The sequence below is a fragment of the Verticillium dahliae genome, genomic scaffold (assembly GCF_000150675.1).
Source record: "Verticillium dahliae VdLs.17 supercont1.14 genomic scaffold, whole genome shotgun sequence".
In the NCBI taxonomy this organism is placed as follows: domain Eukaryota; kingdom Fungi; phylum Ascomycota; class Sordariomycetes; order Glomerellales; family Plectosphaerellaceae; genus Verticillium; species Verticillium dahliae.
This window is the reverse complement of record NW_009276945.1, coordinates 805,497-832,222: the sequence shown is the minus strand read 5'-3', so window position 1 is coordinate 832,222 and position 26,726 is coordinate 805,497. Positions and strand designations below refer to the sequence as shown.

Sequence of the window (26,726 nt, the reverse complement as noted above, 5' to 3'; positions counted from 1 at the left end):
ATTTTTCATTTGTGCCTTCGGGATTTGCAGTTACTCTTTCTGGCTCTGGCTTATTAACAACCTCCTTCTTCCAGCCCAGAACCGTCCACAAAGTTTACAGGTGCGGTCTAGCCGATACTAATATCGCATTTGACCTCACCATCAGTAATTGTCTAACTCTAATCACTTCTGCCGCCTCGCAATACTGTGGACTGGAAGCCAAGTACGCAGGTCCAGAGCCCCAACTTTCACACCCGCCTCTATTCCTGGTCCATAATACACGTTAGTGCACCAGTTTACGATCCGGTTCGAAACTTATAATCTGGTCTTCGCTAAACAGCAGATTCGTCAAAGAAACTTCCTTCACTGATCGCCATGGTCGAGATCACTGCTCAGTTCAAGCGCGCCAGAGGCTTCTCGCCCAAGGTGTTGCTCGTAACTCCAACCCGCGCCGAGGCTTTTGGCGAACAGGAGTTTTTGCGATTCCAGGCGAAGCTGGTCACCAATGCCATATTCGGAAGGGACAAAATGGTTGTCTTTTCCGGCCAACCTATGAAGAAAGATTGGGATATGCTCCGAGGTGAAAGTCGTAAATCGCAGAAGGAGGAACTGATGCGAAGGGCAAGTGACAATGCCCATCGAGTCGATACATAACTGACGTTTGCAGACCTACACGCCCCCGGATCCGAAAAGAAGCCGCGCCGCTGAACGGCTCTTCGCGATTATTGTGGACAGCCTGCTTCCGCATCTCACTTACAGTAGTGTAAAGATGCTGGCTTCCGTGTCTCGCAGCATGCAGGCTACTTTCCTCGGGCGAGTGGTAAGTGTTCAAAGACTTCTGCGAGCAAATACAATTGTTGACACGCAGATAGCGTGTCTGGAACCTCAACGACCCAGACACCATGGGCTTCTGCGACTGGGATCCCGAGTTGCTGGACGTCATGTTCGACGATGGCATACAACCTGAAATTTTGGCCCCTGGAGCGTATTTGACAATCAGTGGTCGTGGGCCTTGGTCGACCTGCGACGTGCTCTACTACCCGGACGAGTATGACCCCGCATGGACTGCTTCTCAGATCGAGGATACATGGCCTCAGGGTCAAGGGCGACGAATGGCTCTGGAAGCAGTCAAGCTCGCCAACATGGGGTTCTGGGATAACCAGAGCCTCGACCAAGTGCCTCGAGATGTCGACTTCGTGAGCGTCAGGGACAGCTGGCAATCGGCGATGGAGAAGATCCAGAGCGCCAGCGAAGGAAACAGACGCGGCCAGCGAAGATACTTTGCGCAGCTCTCTCATCTTTCTGGCATGAGTAAGATATTTCTACTCTGATCAGGATTTTACTCGTGGCTAATGATTGAACAGTTCGCGGCCTCGCTCAACACGGTAGTCATGTCCGCCATCTCGAGCTGAGTCAAATTCCATACCTGGACCTGAAGCTCACTGGAGTTATCATCGAGATGCTGCCACAGCTCGAGGTCCTGACCATCAACGCCTGTGACCTCATGCATCTAGGGTGTCTCGTCCCCCTCCTCGACTACATCAACTGGGTCGCATGTCGACGGGATGCGGAGTATATCCAACTGGACTTCTTCCCCAAAGCTTGGTTCGGGCCAGCACAGGGCCGAGAGTGCACCAGGATCTTGACCTGGGGTCCGACAGCATTGAACACCCGCAAGGCAGTCATGTGCACCATCATAACCGCTGCCATGAAGTCTTCTGAGATGGGGCACGACCTGCTGGCTGGAGACTCGCTCCTCTTCAAGTATCTCGCTCTGGTGCCGATGGATTTTGGGCTTATTCACGTCTTCATCCGGAATGTCAAGGCTTACATCTACGAACTTCAGCATAAGAAAAAGTTCAGAACAGAAACCGACGATGCAAGAATCATGAATCTTGAGCACCAGATTCTAGCCGCTCTGACGACTGGTGACCACCGACAGATTCAAACCGACATGGTGATGGCCTTGATGCTGCAGAAATGGACATGCTCAAAATGTGGGCACGTATATGCCTCGCCGTGCTACGAGACCACGATGCAATCATGGCCAGCACATCAACGACGTTGTTATCCATGCCGCCTCACTGAAGCCATCGAGCATGAATCTTTTCACCACTGGCAAGGTGAAAAGCGGAGCATCGCATCGAACTTAACCTCGACCCCAGCTGCGGCCGAATACAAAGCACCTTTGAAAGCGCAAATGATCGCCCCTATGCTCAAGAATGGATTCGTCGCCGGCCCTAGCAATAGCACCGTTCACACCAGATCCGAGTCCTGGATGGCTACCCTGGGAAGCGAGAAGCTGAGAACGCTTCACGAGGACAAGTCGGCCTGGAGCTACGCCGGCTACCTTGCCCGCACCCTGGACGCGAAGAACATATTCGCAGAGGCTCTGGGCATGCACCTGGACGGCGACTACGTATCCAACCGCGCAACTGGCGGGCAGCTTGCCGGCCCCAAGCAGCCTGTGCAGCCTTTCAGGGAGCACATCGATCGTCAGTCCTGGGAGAGCCTCTACGCCTACAACATCCAGACTGAAAAGGTAAAACAAGAAGCCAAGGCGCGTGAGTTTTGGTAATGAGCATGGCCCGAGGAGCTATCCTTAACATTCAAGGTTCGCACATCTCATTCATCAAGCATGTGAGTCCATCTGATGGCTTTGCACGAGATATCAACCCTCCATCATTCGACGTGACCGGTTTGTTTTCGCTTCGCAGCCGGACACCAGGTCTTCTAGAGATCCTTTACGTCGTCACAAAGCTACCAGCTTCTAGCTTGAGACTATCCAGGTGACAGGAAACAATAGCATACATCCGCTAACCTAACTAAAGGAAGGTGTTGGGTAGCGGTGCTTTCAGCAGTCGGCGTTGGCGTATGGCGTTTTGATGCTTCATGCTTTGGTCTGTCTTTTGATTCTTCCGCAAACAATAAGTCACAACAAGCGCTCCCAGGCTCTCTTGTCTTTTTGCGTTATGACAATCTGGCGTTTAGGCGTGCGCATCGTTGACGCGGGTCTGACCTGCTTTTCTTTTACGATTCTGACATTCCTCAAGCAACTTCAGCATTCCGGAATACTTGGCTTTCTCGCTGCAGGCCGCGGATTTGCAGCCGCTACAGGGAATTCACTCGCTGGGTTGCAGATCAGGAGGAAATCAGCGGGGCTCGACTTGGGTAAGGTACTTAGGTAGGTAGCTACGATTACAGAACGCAGAGTTTCGCAGGTTGAATACGACAATTTTCCCACACGGCGTTCGACTTTACTTATGCAGGAAATGCCCAAAATATGTGAACAGGCTAATACATCTAACATTACAGTATGATACAAACGTCTTTCACAATGCTCATGCGCCAGCAGCCATCCATCTCAGCGTAAAATCATCTTCCCCAAATCGTGAACGATGTCCAAAGGCGGAACACCACAGCTATCACTTCTTCTCAGGTTCACCCTCGCCCTCTGCAGTGCTACCACCGGCAGCGGCCTGCCCAGGATCCTCGGCCGAGAGCCCGACGACGTTTCTCAACGTGCCAAATGTCAGGCAGTCGCTGATGCGGTTGGCGCCCGAGAACAGCATAACCAGCCTGTCGACGCCGCAGCCCCAGCCGCCGGTGGGCGGAAGGCCGGCCTCCATGGCCTTGATGTAGCTCTTGTCCAGCGGCGCGGCCTCCATGTCGGCATCGAGCTCGCCGTCCTCCTCGCCGGGTTTCTGCCCTGCCAGGATGCGGTGCTCGGCGAGCTTGCGCGCCTGGGCGGCCGGGTCGTTCTCCTCCTCGTACATGTTGGCAAGTTCACGGCCGTCGACAAAGAGCTCGGCGCGTGCCGAGACGAGCTGGCCGGTTGTCGGGCACTGGAAGCTCTTGGCGAGGGGTGACATGCAGGCCGGGTGGTGGGTGATGAAGGCCGGGCGGTCGAAGGACTTGGGCTCGAGGTGGACGGCGGCGAGGCGGTCGAGGAGCTTGGGAAGGGCGGAGGGGATGCTGCCGCCGGGGAGGGGGATGCCGGCGATCTTGAGGATGGCAATGAGTTCGGGGAGGGCGTCGGGGCCAGTGAGGTTCGGTAGGCGGAGTCCGAGGGCTCTCTCGAGGGAGGGGATAAACTCGACCTGCTGGAAGGGGGCGGCAAACTTGGCGACGTCGATGCGGGGGAGTGAGGTGAGCTCGTTGGCAATGAGATCGTCGCAGTGGGTGGCAAGGCCGTGGAGGAGGGACTCGGTGATGCGGATGAGTTCTTCGAGGCTGCTGTAGGCACTGTAGAATTCGCACGTCGTGAATTCGGGGTTGTGCGTTGCGTCGATGCCCTCGTTACGGAAGGAGGGGCCCATCTCAAAGACCTTGTGCAAGCCGCCAATGACGAGGCGCTTGAGCCAGAGCTCGGGGGCGACACGTAGGGAGAGCTCCTTCGAAGGAAACTCGGTGGCGCGGGTGGTGAAGGGACGGGCAACAGCCCCGCCGGCGTTTTTGGCGAGGATAGGAGTCTGTACCTCGAGGAAGTCATCCTCGAGGAAGTGGTTGCGGATGTGTTGCATGAGGTGGGACTTGAGGCGGAGGGTATCAGCAACCTCGGGGTTCACGAGCATGTCGATATGACGCTTCTGTGACTTGGTCTCAGGGTCGGTAAGGAACTCGGGGATCTGCTCGAGGGCAGGCGATAGAAGCTCGGGCAGGATGTGAGCCTCGAGGATTCGCTCGCCGGTGCCGCTCCGAGCCGGCTTGCCGGTGATAGCTACGACGGTTAGGAACGTGACTGTCGACATGCAATCTTCATGGTAATATAGCGGCTTACAGATGTGGTCACCCTTTTCGATCATGCGGCCAAATAGTTTAAAAGCGTCCAATGGCATGGGTGGCTTCATGTTCTTGAAGTTGATCATGCCCTGGATCGTCTTCCTGTCGTTGACCATGGTGACGAAGATGAGCTTGTTACCGTGCTTACGAATCGACTGGATGCGACCTTGTCCCTCATCAGCACAAGCGCCGGGCCGCGTCTCTGGGACAGATGATGAAAGAGCGTACCGTCAAGCGTCACGTATTTGGAAGAGTTAGGCGGGTCTTGGTTGAGCCAGTTTGTTCTGAATTTTGCGATGGACATGCGGTCCTCGCGCGACTTGAGCCGCGGATGTGTCTGGCTAAACAGCTCCTTCTCGCCCGCCTCCCCCAGCGTCTTCTGACGCATCTTCTTAAATTCTGTAACCCGATCCTCGGTCGCCTCCGCACTTGCGGCGCGGTCGCGTTCGTCGCGGAGGAGTCTGCTCGTGGAGCTCGACGGCCCGATGTGAAAGGGTCGCACGGCCGCCGCCGGGGTGGCGAGCGCCCGCATCGAGGGTCTGCACACCCTCAGGCACTGAGCTGTGGTCATCGCGTCTGAACAACTTGTTAGCTTGCGCGTCAAGAAGCATTGAGGCAAACAAGAATGATGCAGAGAGTTTCAGTGTCAGATATGTGGGCAGTTATGCAGCACGTCACAGCAAGCTGTGTCAGACGCAGCGGTTCTAAGGCATAGCGGATCATCATGAAAAAGGGGAAGGGGAGGTGTCGACGAATCGGAGGTGGGAGGGGAGGGGCTGGCTTACCATCTGGAGGTTTGGTGATAATAAAGTCATAGACATGCGGAAACCAAAATTTCGTCGTCAGTTTTACTGACGCGAAGCCCCTTATCGTGCAACTTATCGCGCTTGGGGTCGGCTAAATCCCGTATCTTTGGTTTGCGACAAGCTATCGCGCTGATAAGATAGAGAGAGCTAAAATCTCGACGACATTTGACGACCAGGAGCCTCTCGAGCTACGGCCTGGCACTCGCATCAACCCCCTGGCATCAACAATACAATCGATTCGCACGCGCAATCCAGAACAAACACCCTCCGTTCTCCACCCCACAACAACCCTCAGTCAGAATGTCTTTCCTCGGTATGGGCGGTCGCCCCAAGCCTACCTCGGAGGAGAAGGTCGCCATGGCCGAGTCCGAGATGCGCCTCCTCGCCGACATGCACAACCGGTTAGCCGCACGCCTGCTGTCATCTTCGAAAACCCGCTGACTGACATGAATTAGCCTTACCAAGGCCTGCCAAACAAAGTGCCTGCCCGACAACCGCGAAGCCGAGCTCAACAAGGGCGAGTCCGTCTGCCTCGACCGCTGTGCTGCCAAGTTCTTCGAGGCACACATGAAGGCCTCTGAGGTCATGCAGGCTGAGAGCCAGAAGAGGGGCGGCATGGGCGGTGGCATGTTCTAAGAGGATTCGAACCGAGCATGCGTGGGGAGAAAGCAGGCGATTCAGCGAGCAGTTTGCAAGACGGCGCTATGTAACAAGTCAACTAGATGGGGAGAAGGCGAACGAAAGTGTGAAGATAATGGGCGTCAGGCATGGGACTTGCGGGTTCATGGGGTTTAATATGCCTTGCATCTCGGACGGAAGCATATGGATAGCGGCTTCGTGTACAACAATCGGACCGGAAACGGTCTGCCAATATCAACGTTCAACTCTCATGATATTGTTGGTGTTCCGTCATTCTCATATCTGCCATTGGTCTAAGTTGGGTAATTCGACGAGAGAGAAATTAGTCTGCTCAGTAGTATGTGTTGATTCAGATGGCGGGTAGTACAGTCTCCAAGACATGATGGGTTTCCCTCGGCCAATCAGTCTTCAAAATCTTCCAATTCAAAGCAACAGACTGTGTGTAACACATGGTTTTGTGATAGTATGCGCCTCCTACTACTTTTGGATGGCGCTAGACATGTCATGGGTTCCATGTGAGGTGACTGTGGCTTTGGGTTGTGGCATTGACATTATGGTCCCATTCTGCTCTGTGACTTAGACCAGAGGACACATGTTGGCGCGAGCGAATAGGTGATGGCCGTGAAGAAGAAAGATCTGAAATATCAGGCAGCTGGATCGTGGTCATGCTGAGTGCCTTTTGCTTTGTCCAAGTGATGTTATCACACTTTCACCCCTGCAGCATCAAGTAAATCTTAAGATGGATACTAGCAGAAGTCTATCAGCCCGCATCCAGAGAGGCCAAAAGATGAAGACAAGAACCATGGATGAAATTTCCCATCGCTTCGATCTGACCAAGGCACTACGCACATGATGGTGCGACAGGCGGTATGCGCCGAGAGAAGGACGCCTCTCCAGAGGTTCGTCGACGGCGGGAAGATCGGAGAGACGGAGATACGGAGAAATACTCCACTTTTCCGTCTCGATGAGTTTTCCCGAATGACACGGACGGCACAGTGCGCCGCACTCAGATAAGCCTCCTCCACCAACATTGAGCTGTAGTTTCGAGGCTCGTGACCATCAACTCTAGGACCTGATCGCATATAAGAACAAATGGCTTCCTGCAAGCCAGCCCTCGCTAAAGACCATGCCCCAGTATGACGACACTTGATAAGCAGCCCCTTCGCCCCGTCATGTGCCGTACGCCTGCATGCAGGTTCTGACGCCGGGATCCAAGGAGCCTAGGAGAATAGATACAGTAGACGAATGAGAGGGGCACGGTACGCCGCAACAGCGGGCCGCGCCCCGCATGTTATTTGCCCCTAACCCCACCTGGACGCCAGCGGTTCGCCCATGATCCGCGAAAAGCGGTGTTGGGCGATGGGTGAGCGGTCGTACCGTCCGGGTGGCCCCCTCCCGCCTTCGCCCTCGTTTATAAATCCATGGAGCATCCTTCGCTTCAAGGAGCTTCGACTCCTACACAACCTCCGGTGGCCTCAATTCGGGTTTGCAGGATATCACACACTGCTCGGAGATCATGCCTGCCTCGGTCCTCAAAGATGAGTCCAAGGCGTTTCCCTACTGGCAGTTGACCGTGCTGGGTGAGTCGTTTTCAATCCCCTTCTCCCCCGCTGGTCTTATTCAGTTTTGGCCTCTCACCTCTCGCGTGGCAGCCGCCGGCACACGCGCCGACTAACCACCAACGGATTGTGCACTTTTGCTGACTTGGCGACAGCCTTGTGCCGGTTCTCGGAACCCATCGCCTTCAGTTCCATCTTGTCCTACTCCTATGTTATGACCATTGACCTTCTCGGTGGTACGGAAGAGGACGACAAAGATGCCTCGTTTTACAGCGGCCTCCTCGTCTCAGCTTATGCCGTCGCTGAAGCCCTGACATCTGTCGGCTGGGGTACGCTGTCTGATCACTATGGACGTAAACCGGTCGTCCTCATAGGCCTGGGAGGCGTCGCTCTCTCGAGCCTCATTTTTGGCTTCTCCCAGAAGTACTGGGTTGCTCTGCTGGCCAGGTTTATTGGTGGCGCTTTGAACGGAAACGTCAGCGTCATGCAAACCATGGTTGCAGAAATGGTCAAGGTTCCGGAACACGAACGTGAGTTTTCCAAGTCCGTCGAAAAGGTAGGAATATTCAGTACTGACTTCTATCGTGCAGCGGCGGCATACGCAGTTCAGCCGTTCGTGTGGACCTTGGGTAGCATTGTCGGTGCGGCCTTGGGAGGATTCCTGGCTCAGCCCTCGAAATCCTACCCTCACTTGTTCCCCGAAGATGGTCTCTTTGGGAGATATCCGTACCTGCTTCCCAACCTCTTGGCCGTGCTTGTGGTCGTCCTGGCCATTATTCAGGGCTTGATCTTCCTGGATGAGACCAACCCACGCGCCAAGTATCTCGCTGAGCAGAAGAAGTTGAAGCAACAGCAGAAGACGAATGGCCACAATGGCCATACTGAGACGTCGCCGCTGCTGCAGGAGAGCACATCGGATGCCCCTGTCAAACGACCATCGGTCGACGGTCCCAGGCCATTCTTCGTCGAGGAGAGCCTTCCGGCACCGGGTGTCCAGACCTTTGATCTCAGGCGGAGCTCGTTTGGAACGATGCATGAGATTGATGTGCCTCACAACCGAGAAGGCCCATCCGAACGCACCCAGTCGCAGGAGCCAGAAATGCACTACGAAGGCGCCGTGTGGACTCGGCCCATCGTCATGCTGATCGTCTCTCTCGTTCTCATTTCCTACCACCAAATGGCCGCCGGCGCGCTGTTGCCTATCCACCTGCTGGCCAAGCCCCTGAAGCCCCACGGCCAGCTCGACCTGATCGGCGGTTTTGGCTACAGCCTCCCTGACGTCGGTGTCTATCTCATGGTGAACGGCATCCTCAGCCTCGGCGTCCAGGCCTTCATCTTCCCCCTCTTTGTAAGCAAAGTCGGCGTCTGGCGCTCCTTCATCATCGTCGTGATCCTCTACCCCACCGCCTATCTGGTGATGCCCTTCCTCTCCGCTGTCCCCAATTTCACCTCTGCAGGTATCATCGGATCGCTCCTCCTGCAGGCCTTCTTCGGCATCATCTCCGTGCCTGCGGCCCTCATCCTGCTCAAGGATGCCACGCCCTCGCCCCTCGTACTGGGCCGCGTCAACGGCCTCGCCATGAGCGCCTGCTGCGCCGCGAGGACGGTGTCTCCGCCCATGGTCGGTCTCTTGTACAGTGCCGGCGGCTCGGCCGTCGCGTGGTTCAGCTGCGCCCTGGTCGGCGTTCTGGGCGCTCTGCAGCTCTTCTGGATCCCGCGGAAGGAAATTCCGCACGTGTCCATCGAGAGGCCGACCATAGTCACGCGAGATGATGATGATGATGCGACCGTTGTGCAGGATGACGAACCTTAGTTGATCTGGTATTCATCTTCTCATGCGCCTTTTCCCACTTTGCTTTACTTGACACAAGTTCTTCCCCGTCCCTGACTTCGCGATCATTTTGATTTGTTGAAGGCGTTTCATTGACATTCCATCTCAATCACATGCATAGTTGAGCTGGTTATGATGGGTAACGGGGTAATCATCATAATGCAAAACAAAACCCGGGGATGCTGGGATGCTCCTGCAAAGGGTTCATAAGTCATCGTGTTATGAGGATGCTTGATGAAGATGCCTACCGACAACTAAGACAGTGGCGTGTTGTTTGCCGTACGCACTTGTAGATCCCTAAGCTGAGAAACGACCCTCTTAAAAGTTTTAAGAATTTTAAGCGTTTCTTGACACTGGCTCGTCCCTGAAGAACGGTCAGAAAGAGAAGGCATCGTCGGCAGCTCAACTCAGGGATGTTGCGAGTGGTGTCATGCCGTCGGGCGACATCCGTGCTCTCCTTTGTGATATATGTACAGTGCAGGCAGATAGAGTTGGAGTGAGCCTAATTTCTGTCTCGGATGGGCTTAGTTATGTTCAGGTACAGCGTGACATCGGACGCAAGGGGCCTTTTGCTCGCTAAGCAGACACAGCATCTCCTAGCTCGAGACTGTACTGCGTTGTTGGTTCGGTGGCAGTGAGGATCCGTCTACCTACCTATGCAAGGTAGCCGGAGGAAAGAAGCATATGCAACCTCGATGCCCTGCTATCTTTGCATCTGCATGACGTCTCTCGCGCGACCGTGAGGGTGTTAAGCCGCAATCGCAGAGGATTGCTGTACGGAACACCAGTGAGTTACTGCGCCTTTCCGTCCCATGAAAAGGCTCATGATGTCGGATCAATGCCACATCGTCGTCAACACACCTGGACAAGCGTCCTTCCTTGATTGCTGTCTGGTCTAAGCGACGATAGCTACGGCAGGTAACGTTGGGCTGGAGCGAACTGTTTCGATCGAAGGGTAACCAGCATCCGCGACACTGACGATCTTCATATGTGAGCCTGCAGGATCGGGTCGTGTCCTGCTCGAGCTTGTTCATCGTGCATGTGCCACCTGAAGAGCATGACCTGGTCCTCAATGGTGGGTTGCAGATCCAACCTTCTAGACCACCACCAGAGCCTTGATGATGTCTTTGCGCGTCGGGTGGTGGTGGGCTGTACGTCACCAGAAGATCGACCTAGATAGCGCAAGCACATAAGTTTAGGTGTGCATTGAGGTCCCTGCAGTACATGGAATAAAGCGACTAGAGCGAGGCGGTGCTATTCTTGGGTGTCGGGGTGCCTTGGCTGCCCACAAACTAGTGATTGCACAGCCCTACGGCAGTCAAGAAAGAGGCTGGGGTGGTGGCTTCTGATTGCATTGTGAGTTGTTCTTTGATGAGTAGCACCGCACCAGGTTGAGGTGCACAGATGTCTGAGATGCGACGTGGCTCTGACAGTGCAGAATTCCTGTGGTCGCTTGGCAACATGATTCGGGCTCGGACAAGCTGACGAGCGCAGTCGAGAAGACAAAGAGATGTCTGACACCCAACACCCAAAGTAGGTTTTTTGCTGCGTTCCATCACGTAGGTACCTGGGCCGAGTCGAAACAGCTGCGAGCACCGGTCGTTCCCGATCGAGTTGTTCACAAAGAAATGGCCACAAGAAAATGTCCACAAGGAAGGACTCAAATGACACACGCAAACCCAGGGTCTTGCGCTGTCGGCCTGTCATCTCAGCAAATGAATAGTCGCTAGACTCGACAAGTTGCTTGGATCGCAAGCTGGTATTGAAGGCGGCAGTTCCCCGAGCAATACGAGACGGTGGAAACGTGAGAGAAGAAAATTCCCACCGGTCTGGACGAGCTGCACAAGGTGGGCGGGCGGGCATGCCAGGCTGCGGCAGGCTCACCCCACCACCCCCTGGCCCTTCCCTGTTCTGGCCCTTGCCCCTCAACCTTTCTTCACCTAACGCTGGATTGGCGGCAGAGGCCGGGCTAAATTGCCCCCAAGGCCCACACGGCCCCCAGCCCAGGCCCTCCTTCCTGGCTCGTTCTTGCCTCGCATCCCTTTTTCACCTGCCTGTCTGTCGCCTGCCACTGCACGTCCACTCCTGCCGCTCCTCACTCCCCTCCCTCAAAGCCGTAACCCGTCGCAGACCCCAAACTACTCGGGGCTCCCTTGTGTTTCAGCCGTACGACGCTTCACCTTTCACATACTCCCACCAACATCAACAGTGCGTTCTTTCCATCGACGACGACGACGACGACGACGACGCCGCAACACCCCGACGGCGATTTCATTCGACAAACCACAAGGGCATTTTTTTTTTTTCATTCCGACAAAAGATCTCATACTCCTCCACGCTCGCTTTCCCGACTGTTCGTCATTGCCTCCGCAACCGACGCCTCGATTGCCTGAATCAGCTGCCATTCCATTCTCCAGCCCAACCGGGCAACAACCACTTCTTCATCTCGTCGCGACTCCTACGAGGAGTCGTTCAACACCGCCACCGTGGCTCAGAGACTGGAATCTCGTCACTCGCTGCTCGGGAGCGACCCGACGCACGCAGGGTACGAGCAGCAATTCGATCAACCCCAGTACGACCAACACTACCAGCCATCGTCATACCCACAATCCGCTCTCGCCCAACAGCCAGCCTACGCTCCGCAGCAGCCTGTCTACCATCAATCGCCACACTCCATGCCGGCCGCATCTATCCCCCCTCCGCAGCCCACGTTCAACCAGGACTACAACCAAGGCTACGCCTACCGCGAAGGACTCGCACCCTCGACAATGAACGGCTCAAGTCCCAAAAGCACCAAGGGTGGTTGGTTCTCTTTCATGTCGTCGAAATGGCCCCGAGCCTTCTTCCTCGTCACTCTGCTGCAGGCCATCATCTGTTTGGTCTTTGAAGCGTATGCGTCCCGCTGATTATTCCTCGCCCGGTCTCCTTTGCTGACAGTGCATTCTAGATACGTCTTCGCAACCTTTCAGTTTAGCCTCACCAGTGACGACAATCCTGCCACCGAATCGCAGCGCCGTACCATCCCAACCTTCCTGGCCCTCTTCATCTTCGGTTTCCTTTACGAGCTCGTTCTCGTTTGGGATGCCCTCCGCGCCAAGAACACTATTCAGATCATTGGAGTATGCATTGCCAACCTCGCCCTGATGGTATACACAGCCATCCAGATTGAGCAGATTCAGATCGCCGTCGAAGAACTGCGTGTCGGCGGTGGCCTGAGGATCGGCCACGAGAGCGTCTGGGAGGACATTCGACCCTACCTTATCGCCATCCCCTGCATCTTCTCTCTTGGCACCGTTCTCATGGGCTTTGTCGCCTGGAAACTGTATCAGGTGTTCGCCTGGGATATCCTGAAGACCATTGGCGCCGACTACCGCATGAAGCAACGCTTCCTCTACTACCAGATCTACATTGCGCTCCTGAAGTTTGACTTCTTCTTCTTCCTCGGGTTCACTGTCCAGTTCCTTGTCATCGTCGGCGACATTGAAATCGTCGAATACGCCCTGACCGCTGCCGCCATTCCCGTCACCGTTGCGATTCTCATCAGCGCTGCCTACTTCACCCGCCGCGAGAACAAGCCCGGCATGATCGCTGTCATTGTTCTCTACCTCGGTGCCCTCAGCTACTTTGTCTTTAAACTCGTCCGCATCTACCAGCCCGGCTACCAGCAACACTACATGAATGTTCGCAAGTCCCTGACTACTTTCACCGTCATCACTATCCTCCTCATCATCCTGACCATTGTCAACGCTATCATCTGCATGAACAACTTCGGTGCTGGCCTGAAGACTCATCTGCTCAAGTCGCGTGAGGCTGAGAAGGCTACTGACCTCAACTCTGTCAGCATGCAAGATGTCAAGCCCCAGATGGCAAGCAGGATGACCATTGACTAGAGGATGGATCGGCTGGACTATTCCATCTCGCACAGAGAATACTCAGTCAATACTACAAAACAACAAAAGCCCCGTATAAAGAAACGATTAACGAAATACCTTTTGCCCGCCCGCCCTGGCTCGATGCTTCGGGTGTGGCTTGGACATGGTTTAGAGAGCTGCACACTCAACACAGCTTCATTGTTCTCCTTGAGATTCCCCACCATCATCTAACCGATCGATGATTTATTTGTCACCCTTCGTCCTCTTTGTGTTTTTTTTCCTCACTCGCAGACTCGACATTTTCCTTTTTGGTCTACCAGGTCATGGTTGGCGTTGGCAGCGCCTCACACATCGCATTCCCTTGACTCCAATGCTTTGGGGGTGGGAAGAGGAGGACGGCGTTCTGGTTCGATAAGATTTCACTTCTACGTATAGTTTGTGCGTGTGCCACAGCTAGGATAAAGGATTGAGATGATGAAATTGTATATTCACACGTTGACCCAGTCTCCGGTAACCTGTCATGTGATTGACGAGGCTGGAACCTGCGTTCCTCGGCAAGGTTCTCTCCTATCGATACCCTCACAATGCGGCACCTTCTATTCAGCGTCTGCAGAGCTGCACTGCAGGTCCAGTATTGGACCGGAGTACGCATGCTCGCTTCCAACTTCGTGGTAGGACTTCATTGGGTTGTGCATGTGAATATATAGGAACACTGATTAGCTGCGTGACAATTTACAACCCTTGCCTCAGTGCTTGCTAGTCAAGCCGAATCACTTCATCTCAATGGAGTGAAGAATTCGCAGGGGCACGTTGTCCTCCCATATCTTTCTGACCATTTTCCCATCCACGCTTGAGGGGTTTGTTTCATACGTGTAAAGACGAAAACCTCCCCACGATCCAGCCTTTCCACACTACAAGTCCCCATTGACGGCTCACTGCACGTAATCTGAGGGGTGTACCAAAACCTCACCTACCGTCCAGCCGGTGATGGTAGGCTCAGCCGAACCAGGGGGGTCTCCGAGGAGGAGAAGGCGAGTTTCTTGGCCACCAGAGCAGATCCATCGCCGAAGAGGCATCCACAGCCACGACGAGGGTCTACACGGGCGGCTCGGGCAAAGGTATACCGCTGCGCGGAATAAAAGGCAATGACGGACGGTCTGCGTTCCTGGCCAGCGGCGACGAACTCGCAAGAATATCAGCGAGAGGGGGCGGCGACCATCCCAGGTCCGCCCTCATCGCGGCCCGCGCGCTCTGACGGTCCGCCATGTCCCGCAAGGTTGCGTTCAGCGGCTCGGTCCATGAGCCATATGATCCCGGAGATTCTATTGAGATAAGTTCAGGCGATTTTACCGTGCCGGATTCTGACGCCTTGACGTGAAGGCCGTCTTCCTAAAGCGAGATCTCACGGGCGTCGCGGATGTGGCCCTCGGAGGGGCAGTAGGGGCATTTGAAGCGGGAGCCCTTTGCCAGGCGGTGGAGGCTTTCCTTACAGATGACGTGGCCGCAGGGGAGAAGCATAGGCGGGTTCTGCTCCGTGCTCTGTTCTTTGGAGACGGGACAGACGAAGATGGGGTGGTAGACCATGGACCGGGGGAGAGGCGTCTCAAAAGCGAGCTCGTTCTCCGTCGTCCACTCAGTGCGGCTGGCCATGACGTAGTTTGTGTACTTGAGTAACTGAGGGAGGGCGATGGAGCCGGCTGTCGCTGCCAGGTAGAGGGGCGACTCGGCTGAGAGTCCCAGAAGAGAGCAGAACTCGCGTGTGAAAGAAGTGGCCACATCGTCAAATATTGTGTTTGCTGGGGCGAATAGGGATGCGTAAGGCGATGAGGCGAGGTTGGGTGCGTAGAGTAGGGAGCATGTCAAACGCTGAATATCGGGACGGTGACGGGCTTGGAAGCGGGCAAAGTGGGCTTGGGCATGTGCCAATGCGCCATTGCGACCGTTCCTGTCGTCGTCTGGGAGACCGTTTACTTCTGGGCCTTTGAACAGCCAAAGAAATTGAAGCTTTGTGAGCTCGAATTCAAGATTGGACCCGCGCGCTTCGAGCTCGGCGCTGTTCTGGTGTGCCCAGTTTATGGCTGGAACAAGATTCCGCCTCTTGAGCTCATTGAGAATGCTGTACATGTTGGCGAACTTCTCCTGTAGTTCTTGAGACTGTAAGGATTGGATGTCGGGGGCTGCGTTCGTGTTGGACGTGGGTGACCGCGGTAGCGGGTGCTCGTGCGTCTCGCGGAGGAAGGTCGAAGCGACGCTGAACTGGCCTTCACGGAGCATGTGCATCGCGATAGCTCTGTTGATAAGTTCTGGATGTGTCGCCATCGCATCGTGCTCCGTAGGTAGCTGACGGAGTGGGAAGTTCTGTACGAAGGCATGTCAGTAGCTGTCGGACCAGGACACCGAGACCTGGACTCGAGCTTGCCTTGTCTAGTGACTTGCCGAACACCTTTTGGCCTTTCGAGACCTCCTTCAGATCATTATTTATGGCGTCAAACCGAGCGTTTATCGGGTTCTGGAGCTTGGTCATGGTCAAGCTCGCGCGATGGGGGTCGGTAGCTATCTAGGTCAGGACTTGAGCATGGCGGGGTTCCAGGGAGGCTTTGGCTAACCTCCAGCAACCTGTTCCCGAGCCTGCACGAGCATTTCGAGTAATCTGTCCGTGTCTTCGACGGCCGAATACAGCGACGCCTTCCTGAATCGAGCCAGGTCGGCCTGGAGAGCCGTCATGGGATTGGGTTCGGCCATGGTGGAGGCGATACGGTAGGTAGGATTGGGTACGGTTGGGGGTGTCCGAAGGTTCGCAGGCTATGGATTCTCGAGCATCGTTGTCCCCAGCACTGTCTCCTATGGAAGCAGGCAGTACAAGGTCCGGCCGTAAAGTAATGGGTTCGTCATGAGAACCGGAGGCTGGTCGAAGGTATGAGGGGAACGGGCGATGGTGGGTGCTCGTGCTGGTTACAGCAGCTGTCGTTATCGGGCGGACTGACGTCGGCTCGATGACATAAGCTGCTCACGTGGACGAACCTCCATCCGGGACGAACATGGACACTGAAACAGGTAGGCACTTTGGTTGACTGTAGAAACACTGATGGTTCACCTAAAAGGCAAGCCGTGAGATCTTAATTCATGTGGACTAGTAATACACCCGTGTTGTACATCTTCTGCTGATCTTGCCAGTCTGACTCCGCTCATCCACATCCAGGCAAGAAGGGAGGAAACAGAAAGTCAATCACACTTGAGTCTTTACTTCAGGAACAGCCGATGAAAGCCTGCCTGAAAGCTGATGCAAGCTGTGGCGGTCTATGAGAGCCAAATGTAATGCGAGATGCAGATGCAAATCCCACGATGAGGCAGCCAAGAGGAAAGACGTCTAAATCAACCAAATCATCCTGCCCCAAAAAACACCAATTATGACACGCCCCCTCTTCTTCGACGGATGTATGTGAGGAAACCAGAGCCAGAACGTGAACCAGACCAGAGAGACCCGCAAGTTCCTGCGTATATACGACGCGCCAACCAGTCTAGGTCCTGTCCAGCTTCCGCCTCAGGTTGCGGTCGCGCTTCTGGAGCTTCTTGTACTTCTTCTTCTTCATCTTGAGCTTGCGCTGGCGCTTGACGCTGAGGGCGTGCATGGTGTCGGTGGTGCCCTGCGCCTCCTCAAAGAGCATCTGTCGCCTGGCCATGCGCTCGAGGAAGCTACGGGGCGCACCATCCTGGATGATGCGAGGGCTGTGGGCGAGAACGCGGACCTGGCCGTCAGCGTCGGTCGACTCTTCAATGGTGAAGAGGGCCTTGTAGACGCGGTGTTGCGGCGTGTCGTCGAGGAGCTCCTCGGCAGCAGCCTCGACCTGAGCCTGGCCGGCCGTGGCAGCATTCTGCGGCTGAGGAATGGGAGGAGGGCGGAAGGGAACGAACTGGCCGGCCATGGAGTTGAGCTGGACGTAAACGCTGGACTCGGAGCCATCGTGGTGCTGGACGTCGATCTTCCGCACGGGGTCGCCATGGACATCGGGCTCAGGCTGGTCGGCAATGGTCATCTTGGCCATGGCGCCGTCGAGTTCGTCAGCTGTCCGCGAGAGGGTTGAAATCACGTCGCCAGCGTTATTCGCCCTGTTGCGTGAGGCGAAGATAGAGGCAAAGGCATCCTCGGTAATCGACTTGGGCAGGCTGTGTGTGACAGAAATCGGGCGGTGGAGAGAGAAGAAGGTCGATAGACCAAGGGCTGCTGGCTGTTAGCTGAGTTGCTTGGCAGGCTATAGACAGTCCAAAACAAACCTTCTTGAGACAGGTGCTGAGTGCTGGGGACGCTTGGCAGTTTTTGTGAGGCGTTTCGCTCGGCGCTATCTTTGCTCTTTCGTTTCCGCTTCTCGCCGGTGGTCTTGCTCTGGCCAGACCGAGAAGAGGCCGATGCAGGCACGGCAGACTGGCCGGGGATATCTTTGGGACCGTTATCAGAGCTGGAAGGTTTCGAAGAAGACCATCGTCGCTGGTGGCGGATGGGCCTCGCGATGCCCACGGTGGCAGCGGCTCTAGGGGCAGAGGTGCTCAAGGATGAGACGAGGGGTGTCGGCGGGACGGCGGCCACGCGGCGCACCGAACAAGGCAACATGTTGTGTCCGTCGCCTAATACACAAGTCCTGGAGAGGACGAGGGAGGCGGGTCTGGGGAGACTGGGGGTTGCGAGGCTGTTGATGCTCCTCGCGCCGTGACGATGGTGGTTTGCCGCTGTTCAAAGACCCGAATTTGGCCGCAGGGAAAAGATGCACGACTTGGGGCTCCACTTCGCCTGAGGCATCCACGAATGGGCTGTCGAGGTGGTTTGAGCGAGGTACCTATCCGATGTACTGAAGCCTAAGGTACCCGAAAGATCAATCAAAGGACGTGAATATCCCAGTGGTTTGCGGTTGCACAATGAAATGCCTCGTTACAATCGGAATTAGAGTGCGGCTTCCAGCTGTTTGTAGCAGCCTGTGCGAGTGACTCAGGTAGGCGGAGGCTGTCCGTTGCATCATGCGCCCAGCCTCATCTCGTGATTGCACCTCGCCTCACCTCCGCCTCCGCTTAGATCTAGCTCACCAATGACCACCCTCACCGCCAGATAGACAAACGCTGCGAGATTCAATTCCCCGTTATTCGGCGCTTCCCCCGCTCATGTTTCGGCTCTCTCACCGATAGCCGATGGCCTCAACCATCGAGCGAGAACCCGACCTCGCCCGCCTCTTGGCCCATCTTGACAAGCATGTCCCGCATGTGCTCCGCTCGCTTCTTCTCCTTGTCACCGAGAGCGCTCAAGTCGACCCGATCAACCCAGTCCTTCAGCCCATGCTGCAGCACATTGCGGGCTCTGAGCGAGCTACCCCTGACATGCCCAGCGCTTCCATGCAGCGTCAAGCGCTCCTTGCCAGACTTGTAAGCCCCGCGGTGCAGGATATTGTTGTTGTAAAAGACGACGTCGCCGGCATTGAGCTTGACCAGCAGCTGCTCCGGCATGTCCTTTTCAAAGGGATCCGCAGATCTCTCAACGTCGGTCCTGGCGCGCTTGTGAGAGCCTGGGACAACGATGAGACTCTCGTCGTCGTAGAGTGCCATGTTCCACTGCGCTGAGAAGGCTGACTGGTTGAGCCGTGCGAGCTCCTCTTCAGCCGTCGCCGTTGCGGGAATGTCATCCCGATGCCAGCGCAGCTCAAAGTCACTGTCTGGCCGGACCAACAAGTTGAAGAGCTCCATCACGAGGTCCTCGTCCGAGCACTGGAGCAGCTCCTTCGTAGGCCCAATGACCGCATCAGAGAAGTACGTCTTGACGTATACCGCACTGTTGGGCAGGTCTGGGTGCATCATTCCCTGGACACCCCAAATGCCTTCCTTGGGCAAGTTCTCCGGGCTCGACTTAGGCCAGGGAGGGAACTGCTTCGGGAGGGTGCGGACGTGAGGCCATTCGCCGGCACGGGCTAGAGCCGTTGTGTCCTGGGCGGCCCGACGGAGCTCGGCGAGTTCGTCTGGTGATAGGGCGGAAGGGACGACAACGAAGCCGTCAGTGTTAAGACGATCAAGCAGAGAAGGAGCCATCATGATCGCAATTGGCCTTAACAAACGTTGACAACTGTCAGTGAATTCTTGGAGTCTGAATACTGTCCTTTGATATGAGAGGAATGTCGAGGTCGAGGAGCGAGTTACCCCTCGCCGTCCCGTCCTGTTGCTTGGCTTCGACCATCTCCAACGCCGGTGTCGAGTGAGGGTATAGTTCAACTGACCATTGGGTCTCAACCTGAGCTGACCATTGGGTCTCAACCTGAGCTGACCATTGGGTCTCAACCTGAGCTGACCATTGGGTCATCTTTTGATTTACGCTAGCCTATCTGGGAACTGACCTGACCATTAGGGTGTAGCGAAAAGGGCAAATATAATAAAATAGGATTATCTAATACTTATAAGTTTCTCTACTTTTAATAATCGATTCTAAATAGATTTAGAGCCGACTTAGAATTCTTTTTTTTTAAAAAAAAAAAATTAAAATTTAGTGGACTTAGTAGTCTGGCCTTAGTGGACTTAGTAGTCTGGCCTTAGTGGACTTAGTAGGTTTTTTTTAAAAAAGAAGTATTTAGTAGTCTGGCCTTAGTGGATTTAGCAGTCTGGCCTCAGTGGATTTAGTGGTCTGGCCTCAGTGGATTTAGTGGTCTGGCCTCAGTGGATTTAGTGGTCTGGCCTCAGTGGACTTAGTGGTCTGGCTGGGCTTAGTGGTCTGGGCTCTGTTGTATTAGGTAACCAAGGCACGTGAGACTTTATTCGCACCCCATAGCACCCCCTAATGGTTAGGTCAGAATTAAAAGCGGACCCAATAGTCAGCTCAGGTCGATACCCAATGGTCAGGTGAACTATACCCTCGGTGAACTATACCCTCGTGTGGAGTGCCAGCCATAGAATCGGTGCAACGTTTCAGTCACTGGTAGATGTTCCTTCCCACATCAACATGCATTAGTTAATGCAGGTTTCAGGCAATACAAGCATAGCCTCCTGCAAGCGCCGCGTCGGACAGCCCCTCACATTGCAAAAGCTTGCCCATCATGGACGGGCTCAGGATGGCGTCTCGAACGGGGCAAAAAGATATTGATGAGGACGAGACTCGAACTCGCGCGGGTTGCCCCACCAGGAAATCTAGTTAAGGTAGACCTTAACCTGGCGCCATAACCAACTCGGCCACCTCACCAATTGATGACAGACCCTTGAAAGTAAAGATTTTATGTAGATTGCAAACGTCCAGAGCAATGAATAAATATTGCCCCTTGCTTAACGCCCCGGCATGAATTCGTTGCCAATTTTATCACCGTCAATGTAGCCTTGTGAGCTCTTCAATCGGTGCAGGGCAGCTAAGAGCATGGCCAGGTATGATCCTAGGATCCCGACTCCAGGAAGGAGGAATTATTATTACTCATCGACCCCCCAGCGCACGATCAAGCATCAGATGGTATTTCATCCCCAAGGTGAGAGGGCTTCAAAGTCAGTATAGAGAAGGACTTACCCTGAAACCCGCTACTCGAGTCTAGAGTCATCATCAAGGGCTCCAGTTCATCATGACAGCGGTGCGTCCAAACACGGAGCTAGCAACGTTAAGTAACCGCCCGAAACCGTATGCTTTGTGAACAAGAACCCAGTCAAGTTACGTCTGTGGAACACCATTTGGTAAGAAACTTGTTGCAAAAGCCGACCACGAGCAGCTCCACCAAACAAGTCTCAAGCCTCCAAGACAAGAGAAACTCAAACAAGACGAAACGAGAGGATCAATGTGGCGAGGAAACGACAGACAATTACAATTCTGAAGGCGGTCGACGCTGCTCGATCCGCTATGAGGCGATACCCAAAGAAATGATGCCCAGGGCCAATCCACATGCCATGTGTGCCTGCTGTCTATGAGATGTATACAAAACCAACCAAAAGCTCATGCTCCGCCGGAGCAAACGCTAGCCCTTTTGCTCCAAGAGGACATCACAAGAGGACATCACACGGGGGGCGGCCCTCATTTCGCGCTGTTGAGCGCGCTGAGGAAGCAGTTCCACCCGATACTGATCACGTTGACGAACAACAGGCGGTGCTGCAGAGGGACCAGGGCAAAGTTGAAGGCCTGGACGGCGGGCCAAATCAACCAGTTGGCCGTCAGCGCGGGCCAGTAGCTCTTTTCAAGCTTGGCCTTGGGGCTGGTGCCCTCGAGGGTGGCCATGGAGGAGAGGAAGACACCAATCATGACGGGGGCGAAGACGAGCTGGTCGGTGGCGACGCGGCCAATGGTGGTGGCGGCGGTGCTGCGGAAGTTGACGTTGCGCGCGAGGAAGCCGAACCAGGTCGTGGCGACGGGGCCGAAGACACCTAAGTAGGGGGATGGTCAGTGAATGTGCACTGGCGCAGGGGCGCAGGGACGACGTACTGCCGCCGTAGAGGGCCATGCGGCCTGTGCGGGCAAGATCGTAGTCCTTGGTGCCCTTCTTCTCGATGGCCTGCTGGGCGACAATGTCACCTGTGGCAAAGAGGATGCCGGTGGTGATGCTCTGGGTGAGCAGTGGGCGCGCGGCCAGGCGAGCTTGGTACCTGGATGATGTCAGTGACGGGCGCAGTGAGTGAGCTGCATGGCGGAGGCTCAGGGGGTTACTGCATTGCTTACCAGGCGAGCATGGTGACGGTGTATGTCGGCACAAGAGAAAGAATTGATTGCAAATAGGCACAAGACAAACGTGAAATGAAATTGGAGAGACGCTGGGGCTATCGCACAAGGAAAAAAGGAGGCAATGAACGTCAGTGTCGTGGCTTTGGCAGGATCGATGAAAAGACAGCGATCACTGGAGATAGGGTCTGGGCTGTCCTCCTGTATCGAGATAGCCGATCGGCTACCAAAACGGGGTCTTGGACAATGTGGGTGGATTCCGACGTCCGACGAGTGGAGCGATGGCGAGCTACCAAAGACGGTTGATGGAAATTCGATTGAGATTCAATTCAGAAGGGATGGTACAGTGTGACATGAAGATGGGAAAAATCTCTGGCCTGCCAATTCATTTCCACTGAATGTGGTAGGTACCTAGTACGAGGCATCGTGAAGCGATATGTGCATAAGTATTGGCGGTGAGACACCTCTACCGTCTAAAATAATACATCCCACGGACCTCCCACGGTGTCCGGGAGCTCGATGGACGGGGATCTGTCCCGAGTCAACAGGTGAGGCAAGGCTGTCCAAGCTCAGCAGATTTCATTACTTGAACGGTCCGTGGTCGATCTCGAGAGATTGGCGGAGATGACCAACGCGAGTCGGCCGTGCAACCCGATGCAGTCGATGAATGAGCTACCATCTGAGGTCATCAGGAATAACACGGCTATTGTGAGCCCAAAGTTAACTATGGCACTGAGTAAAGTTTTTTTAGACTTTCAATCCTCCAAGGATGCCCTCCTTCAGCAGTCAAAGGAAAACAGTTTCTCCAGCTTCTCAGAGTCGTATCCCTGTGCCAGTCCTAGTTGCAGCATAATCCTTGCCTTGCGAGGATTCAAATGGCCAGCGCCGTAGTTGTTCCTGCCTCCCTGCGAGATGGCGAAGCCGTCACCGTTCTGCGATGCCGTTACAATTTGCGTGTTGTACTGCTCGACCAATCTGGCGTTCTCCATGCGACCTGCCTTCCTCCAGGTTCCGTAACCTGGCCCAGCAAGCACGAGGCCCTTGGCACCCATCTTGACGGCCGCCTCTGCGAGACGCGGATTGAATCCCTGGTACGAATAGAGTATCTCAACCTGCGGCAGCTCATCAGGCAAGTCAAAAGCACTGAAGTAATGGCGGCCCAACGGAAGAGACGGCGCGTAGAAGAACCTGGGCTGAACATCGAAGAAGAAACCAAGATAGCCGCCCTCCGAGGCGCGAAACGCATCGACCGAGTTCGCGTGCATCTTGCTCGTGAGGAAGGCTGAGCCAATCCTGTCGTTGAGAGTGACGAGAACACCACGACCCCTGGCCTTGGGGCTGGCGGCGAGCGTGACGGCTTCCAGGAGGTTTAGCGGACCATCGGCACTGATGACAGTTGCCGGCCGCATCGCGCCCACGAAAACAATCGGCTTGTCGGTTTGCACAGTAAGATCAACGAAAAAGGCCGACTCCTCAAGGGTATCAGTGCCGTGTGTGATGACGAGGCCGTCGCAATGAGGACTGCTAACTTCTTGTTGAACTCGGCGTGCCAAACTTATCATGTCCTTCGCGGTCACCTCTGTTGAATCGATATTCATGACCTGGATACCTTGAATATTGGCTACCGTTCGAATTTGCGGAACAGCATCAATAAGTGCTTGGATCCCGATATCTCCAGACTTGTAGCCCATGGTGACAGCGGCAGAGGCTGCAGTGGCCGCAATCGTGCCTCCTGTAGCAAATATGGTTACATTTGGCAGATGATGCTTGTGAGACACCTGTTGATGAACCACCCGGAGCTCATTTGCATCTTGGGGCGCAATGGCTATTGGTCTGGCCGGTATGTTAGCTACAGGTCGTGCTGTAACCGAATAGGACCGGGGTTCCATGTCGGACGTGGGCGAAGATCGCTTGTGATAGCTGGGTAAGGGTTATGAGTTTGGCGGTGCATAAAGCTCTGCGAGACGGAAGGCTGACCAAGACCAACGGTGTCGACTGTGGAACATCGAGAAATAGGTAACGTCGAGCTAACGAGATGTTCTTCCTTCTTATAATTCTTGCAAAGGCGCTTCGCGGGTGCTCGAACCTTCAAAAGCATGCAGTGATGTAGAGACAAGCAGGTCAGGTCGGACAGGATTTATGTAGAACACAAACCAAATCGCAAACTAGACCAGCCGAGAAGAGGCAGATGAGTGCGGAATTGCTGGAAGAATGGATATGACTTTGGCTTGCGTTGTAACACTGACAGTCTCATCAGACAAGCGCGATCATATTGGTGACTTTGTTGGATGAGGTGGAGATGATTGAGGTGCCAGGCATTTGATCCAGAGGTGCGGCATGTGGTCGGCAGGCCTGGGCTGTCAACCTGTGTTCAGCGAATGATAGATGGTACACACAGCACCAGGACCATGTGGTCGGGATTGCTTACGGGATGTCTCTTTCGTGAAAAGTGTCGCTTGGGCTGAAACCACATATGCAAGATCACCCAACCCCTTCCGGCGAAACTGTACGACACGAAGGATGAGGTGGGTGTATCACCCCCGGTCCGGACGGGTCCGGACCGATGCGACTTAATGCAATAGGACAACAGCAGGGCCAAGAGGTCGAAAATGAAAATTTTCAGGATTCACTTGACACTGTCCCGACCGCCGAGTGATGCATTGGGGTATCTTGTCCGGTAGTCTCAACTCTGGAAACCTCGCCTCGAACAAGATCGAGCTTGGCAGAGTACTGTGCCAGAAGCACCGCCATCAACTCCTGAGCCCCAGGTGCGCAATGTTTGCGAGGAAGAGTCGCGCTGACTGCATCGCACGCGTGACGTTGTTTGTCGTGTTGTTCCTTAACCATGTTGACGAGGACAAACTCGGAGACAGGGTTACGGCATTCATCTTCCGATCGACTGCTCATCAGGTCGTCGGCGAGTGCTGTGTCGAATGCCAAAGACGATACGTAGATGATCAGACTGGGATCCGGCAGCCCCATGCCTTGCGCATCCTCAGCAGTCATTTGCTGCGTTGCAAGCTGTGCGTTTGAAGGCTCGTCGGGTAAAGGAAAAACCAATCGTAGCGTTTCGATGAAGACATCGAGAACAAACATAGCCGGCAGTACCAGCATCATGCAAGATGTCTCGTCGGTCATGCTGTGCATGATTCGGTTGCGCCAGGAAAATCGTTCGGCGGCCATCATGAGCCAGACATGCATGTTGGAAACCTTTCGCGCAACGTCTAGAAGCTCATGGAGGGTGCCCGAACGCAAGGCTACACCCGGAGGAGGTCGTTGTGAGAAGAGAGGCGTAAGGATCCTTCTTTTACTCAGAAGCTGTTGCTGTAGAGCTGACATGCGCTCCAGCTTAGCAAGAACGACACTTTGAGCGTCGTGAGTGCCCCTGAGATTTGGTAACAGCTCCTCCAGGGTCCTTTCATCTTCCTGGTCTTGGTCCTGGCCCACATCGTAGCTGTCATCTGCCGCCGCGATGTCGACCAGCGGACACCGAGGAGTAGCGTCCACGCTGTCGTGACTCGTCAGGGTCATGGAAGGAGTGACGGGGGTCATAGCCCTGAATACAACGGGCTTCAGAGGCGCTGTTGACGGTTCATCGCTTTTCTCGCGGTGAGCAGCAGTGGCAGGCCTTTCTTTTTTGGGCCTCCCAGTCTTCAATGCGGGGCTGAAGACGCATTCAATGTGTTCCCGCACGCATCGTTCGCATGGCCTTGGTGTCGATCCCGGTGCTCGGATGCATCGAATCTTTTTGACATGGCAGGAGTCGCAAGCTAGCCTGATACCTTTGGCGGGGCGATCGCGTTTGGGTTGGTTCATGACGAGCTACGGTACTCGCTTTGCATGTCAAAGAGACGAAATTATGGGATGTTGGGGGGACAGGACTGGCGGTGAGAAGAGGCTCAAAAGCCGACGGGTGTGTAAGACTGAGGATAGATTGAGAATGAAGAGAAACTAGAACGCTGGCTTTGATGCGTCCCCGAATTCACATGTCGCAAAGTCAAGCTCGACCCATCGCGCGGCTGACGTAATCGATCCTAGATCATGAAGCTATTTGTCGGAAGGGTAAGGTGAGCTGATGAAGTACCGGCTGGTGCTGTGACTTTCATCAGGGCTGCGTTTCCATACCTACCTACCTAGTTACCTACCTTATCTAAGGTAAGGCAAGGTACCAAGGTAAGGTACAAAATGGTAAGCGACGTAAGGCAGCAGGTAAGAAAAACTAGGCTTAGTTTTTAAGACTGGAAAGGTACCGCAGCCCACAACGGTCAATATGATGGTGGGTATTCGATGGGAGATCAATAACAAAACGACTAGTCCTTACGGAGTTCGGATAGTTACGGCAGGACGGGTCCTCGAAAAGCCACGCCGAGGAGACTTCGGCCAAAAACCCACTTGCTCCAGAACGATCGCATAGCAGACCTTGGAGCTCTCCCAACTCACATACGGTACGGCATCTGAGGGTAGCGAAGTCCGTGTCTCGGAAATGCCGGCACTGTTGGAACTCTAACGCTCGCCGTGGTGGGACTTGGTCTGCCCGAACGCACTGGACCAGTTTTGATCAACCCTCTCAAGTCGGAAACACGTGAAAATTGCCGACTTGGGAGGAAATAA

At 54.7% G+C, this 26,726-nt stretch overlaps 11 protein-coding genes and 1 non-coding gene across 12 annotated transcripts; 4 read left to right on the top strand and 8 right to left on the bottom strand.

Moving 5' to 3' along the window:
* Positions 1 to 354: 354 nt before the first annotated feature.
* Positions 355 to 2,557, top strand: VDAG_06855 (uncharacterized protein; the record flags this gene model as incomplete). The annotated part of the gene is made up of 4 exons (XM_009659559.1): positions 355 to 510; positions 647 to 799; positions 852 to 1,290; positions 1,344 to 2,557. The coding sequence occupies 4 exons, from the start codon at positions 355 to 357 to the stop codon at positions 2,555 to 2,557; spliced, it is 1,962 nt and encodes a 653-aa protein (XP_009657854.1).
* An 847-nt stretch (positions 2,558 to 3,404) lies between these two features.
* On the bottom strand, positions 3,405 to 5,553 carry VDAG_06854 (lysyl-tRNA synthetase; the record flags this gene model as incomplete). The annotated part of the gene is made up of 4 exons (XM_009659558.1): positions 5,547 to 5,553; positions 4,990 to 5,337; positions 4,760 to 4,927; positions 3,405 to 4,699 (listed from the first exon to the last, which is right to left on the bottom strand). The coding sequence occupies exons 2-4, from the start codon at positions 5,330 to 5,332 to the stop codon at positions 3,405 to 3,407; spliced, it is 1,806 nt and encodes a 601-aa protein (XP_009657853.1). The 5' UTR covers positions 5,333 to 5,337; positions 5,547 to 5,553.
* A 314-nt stretch (positions 5,554 to 5,867) lies between these two features.
* Positions 5,868 to 6,203, top strand: VDAG_06853 (mitochondrial import inner membrane translocase subunit TIM10; the record flags this gene model as incomplete). The annotated part of the gene is made up of 2 exons (XM_009659557.1): positions 5,868 to 5,968; positions 6,023 to 6,203. The coding sequence occupies 2 exons, from the start codon at positions 5,868 to 5,870 to the stop codon at positions 6,201 to 6,203; spliced, it is 282 nt and encodes a 93-aa protein (XP_009657852.1).
* A 1,477-nt stretch (positions 6,204 to 7,680) lies between these two features.
* Positions 7,681 to 9,578, top strand: VDAG_06852 (uncharacterized protein; the record flags this gene model as incomplete). Its single annotated transcript, XM_009659556.1, has 3 exons — positions 7,681 to 7,786; positions 7,921 to 8,295; positions 8,356 to 9,578. The coding sequence occupies exons 1-3, from the start codon at positions 7,723 to 7,725 to the stop codon at positions 9,576 to 9,578; spliced, it is 1,662 nt and encodes a 553-aa protein (XP_009657851.1). The 5' UTR covers positions 7,681 to 7,722.
* Positions 9,579 to 11,788: 2,210 nt separating this feature from the next.
* VDAG_06851 (uncharacterized protein) lies at positions 11,789 to 13,972 on the top strand. Its single transcript, XM_009659555.1, has 2 exons — positions 11,789 to 12,486; positions 12,544 to 13,972. The coding sequence occupies exons 1-2, from the start codon at positions 12,272 to 12,274 to the stop codon at positions 13,484 to 13,486; spliced, it is 1,158 nt and encodes a 385-aa protein (XP_009657850.1). The 5' UTR covers positions 11,789 to 12,271; the 3' UTR covers positions 13,487 to 13,972.
* A 591-nt stretch (positions 13,973 to 14,563) lies between these two features.
* On the bottom strand, positions 14,564 to 16,210 carry VDAG_06850 (sporulation protein RMD5; the record flags this gene model as incomplete). Its single annotated transcript, XM_009659554.1, has 4 exons — positions 14,564 to 14,790; positions 14,875 to 15,808; positions 15,858 to 16,021; positions 16,075 to 16,210. The coding sequence occupies 4 exons, from the start codon at positions 16,208 to 16,210 to the stop codon at positions 14,564 to 14,566; spliced, it is 1,461 nt and encodes a 486-aa protein (XP_009657849.1).
* A 776-nt stretch (positions 16,211 to 16,986) lies between these two features.
* On the bottom strand, positions 16,987 to 18,131 carry VDAG_06849 (uncharacterized protein; the record flags this gene model as incomplete). The annotated part of the gene is made up of 2 exons (XM_009659553.1): positions 17,741 to 18,131; positions 16,987 to 17,687 (listed from the first exon to the last, which is right to left on the bottom strand). The coding sequence occupies exons 1-2, from the start codon at positions 18,072 to 18,074 to the stop codon at positions 16,987 to 16,989; spliced, it is 1,035 nt and encodes a 344-aa protein (XP_009657848.1). The 5' UTR covers positions 18,075 to 18,131.
* A 518-nt stretch (positions 18,132 to 18,649) lies between these two features.
* On the bottom strand, positions 18,650 to 19,799 carry VDAG_06848 (phytanoyl-CoA dioxygenase family protein; the record flags this gene model as incomplete). Its single annotated transcript, XM_009659552.1, has 2 exons — positions 18,650 to 19,565; positions 19,717 to 19,799. The coding sequence occupies 2 exons, from the start codon at positions 19,797 to 19,799 to the stop codon at positions 18,650 to 18,652; spliced, it is 999 nt and encodes a 332-aa protein (XP_009657847.1).
* Positions 19,800 to 20,570: 771 nt separating this feature from the next.
* VDAG_20188 lies at positions 20,571 to 20,669 on the bottom strand. The gene has a single exon. It is a non-coding gene; the product is annotated as a tRNA-Leu (tRNA).
* An 807-nt stretch (positions 20,670 to 21,476) lies between these two features.
* Positions 21,477 to 22,126, bottom strand: VDAG_06847 (SYM1 protein; the record flags this gene model as incomplete). Its single annotated transcript, XM_009659551.1, has 3 exons — positions 21,477 to 21,823; positions 21,882 to 22,042; positions 22,116 to 22,126. The coding sequence occupies 3 exons, from the start codon at positions 22,124 to 22,126 to the stop codon at positions 21,477 to 21,479; spliced, it is 519 nt and encodes a 172-aa protein (XP_009657846.1).
* A 768-nt stretch (positions 22,127 to 22,894) lies between these two features.
* VDAG_06846 (L-asparaginase) lies at positions 22,895 to 23,806 on the bottom strand (the record flags this gene model as incomplete). The annotated part of the gene is made up of 1 exon (XM_009659550.1): positions 22,895 to 23,806. One exon carries the CDS (start codon positions 23,804 to 23,806, stop codon positions 22,895 to 22,897), a length of 912 nt encoding a protein of 303 aa, XP_009657845.1.
* Positions 23,807 to 24,734: 928 nt separating this feature from the next.
* Positions 24,735 to 25,931, bottom strand: VDAG_06845 (uncharacterized protein; the record flags this gene model as incomplete). Its single annotated transcript, XM_009659549.1, has 1 exon — positions 24,735 to 25,931. One exon carries the CDS (start codon positions 25,929 to 25,931, stop codon positions 24,735 to 24,737), a length of 1,197 nt encoding a protein of 398 aa, XP_009657844.1.
* Positions 25,932 to 26,726: the final 795 nt, after the last annotated feature.

What these genes read in the sequence shown, in the direction of transcription:
- VDAG_06851 (XM_009659555.1), top strand. Translation starts at nt 12,272, where the DNA reads ATGCCGGCCGCATCTATCCCCCCTCCGCAGCCCACGTTCAACCAGGAC. An exon ending in ATCTGTTTGGTCTTTGAAGC is followed by an intron (nt 12,487 to 12,543) that starts GTATGCGTCCCG and finishes AGTGCATTCTAG; the next exon opens with ATACGTCTTCGCAACCTTTC.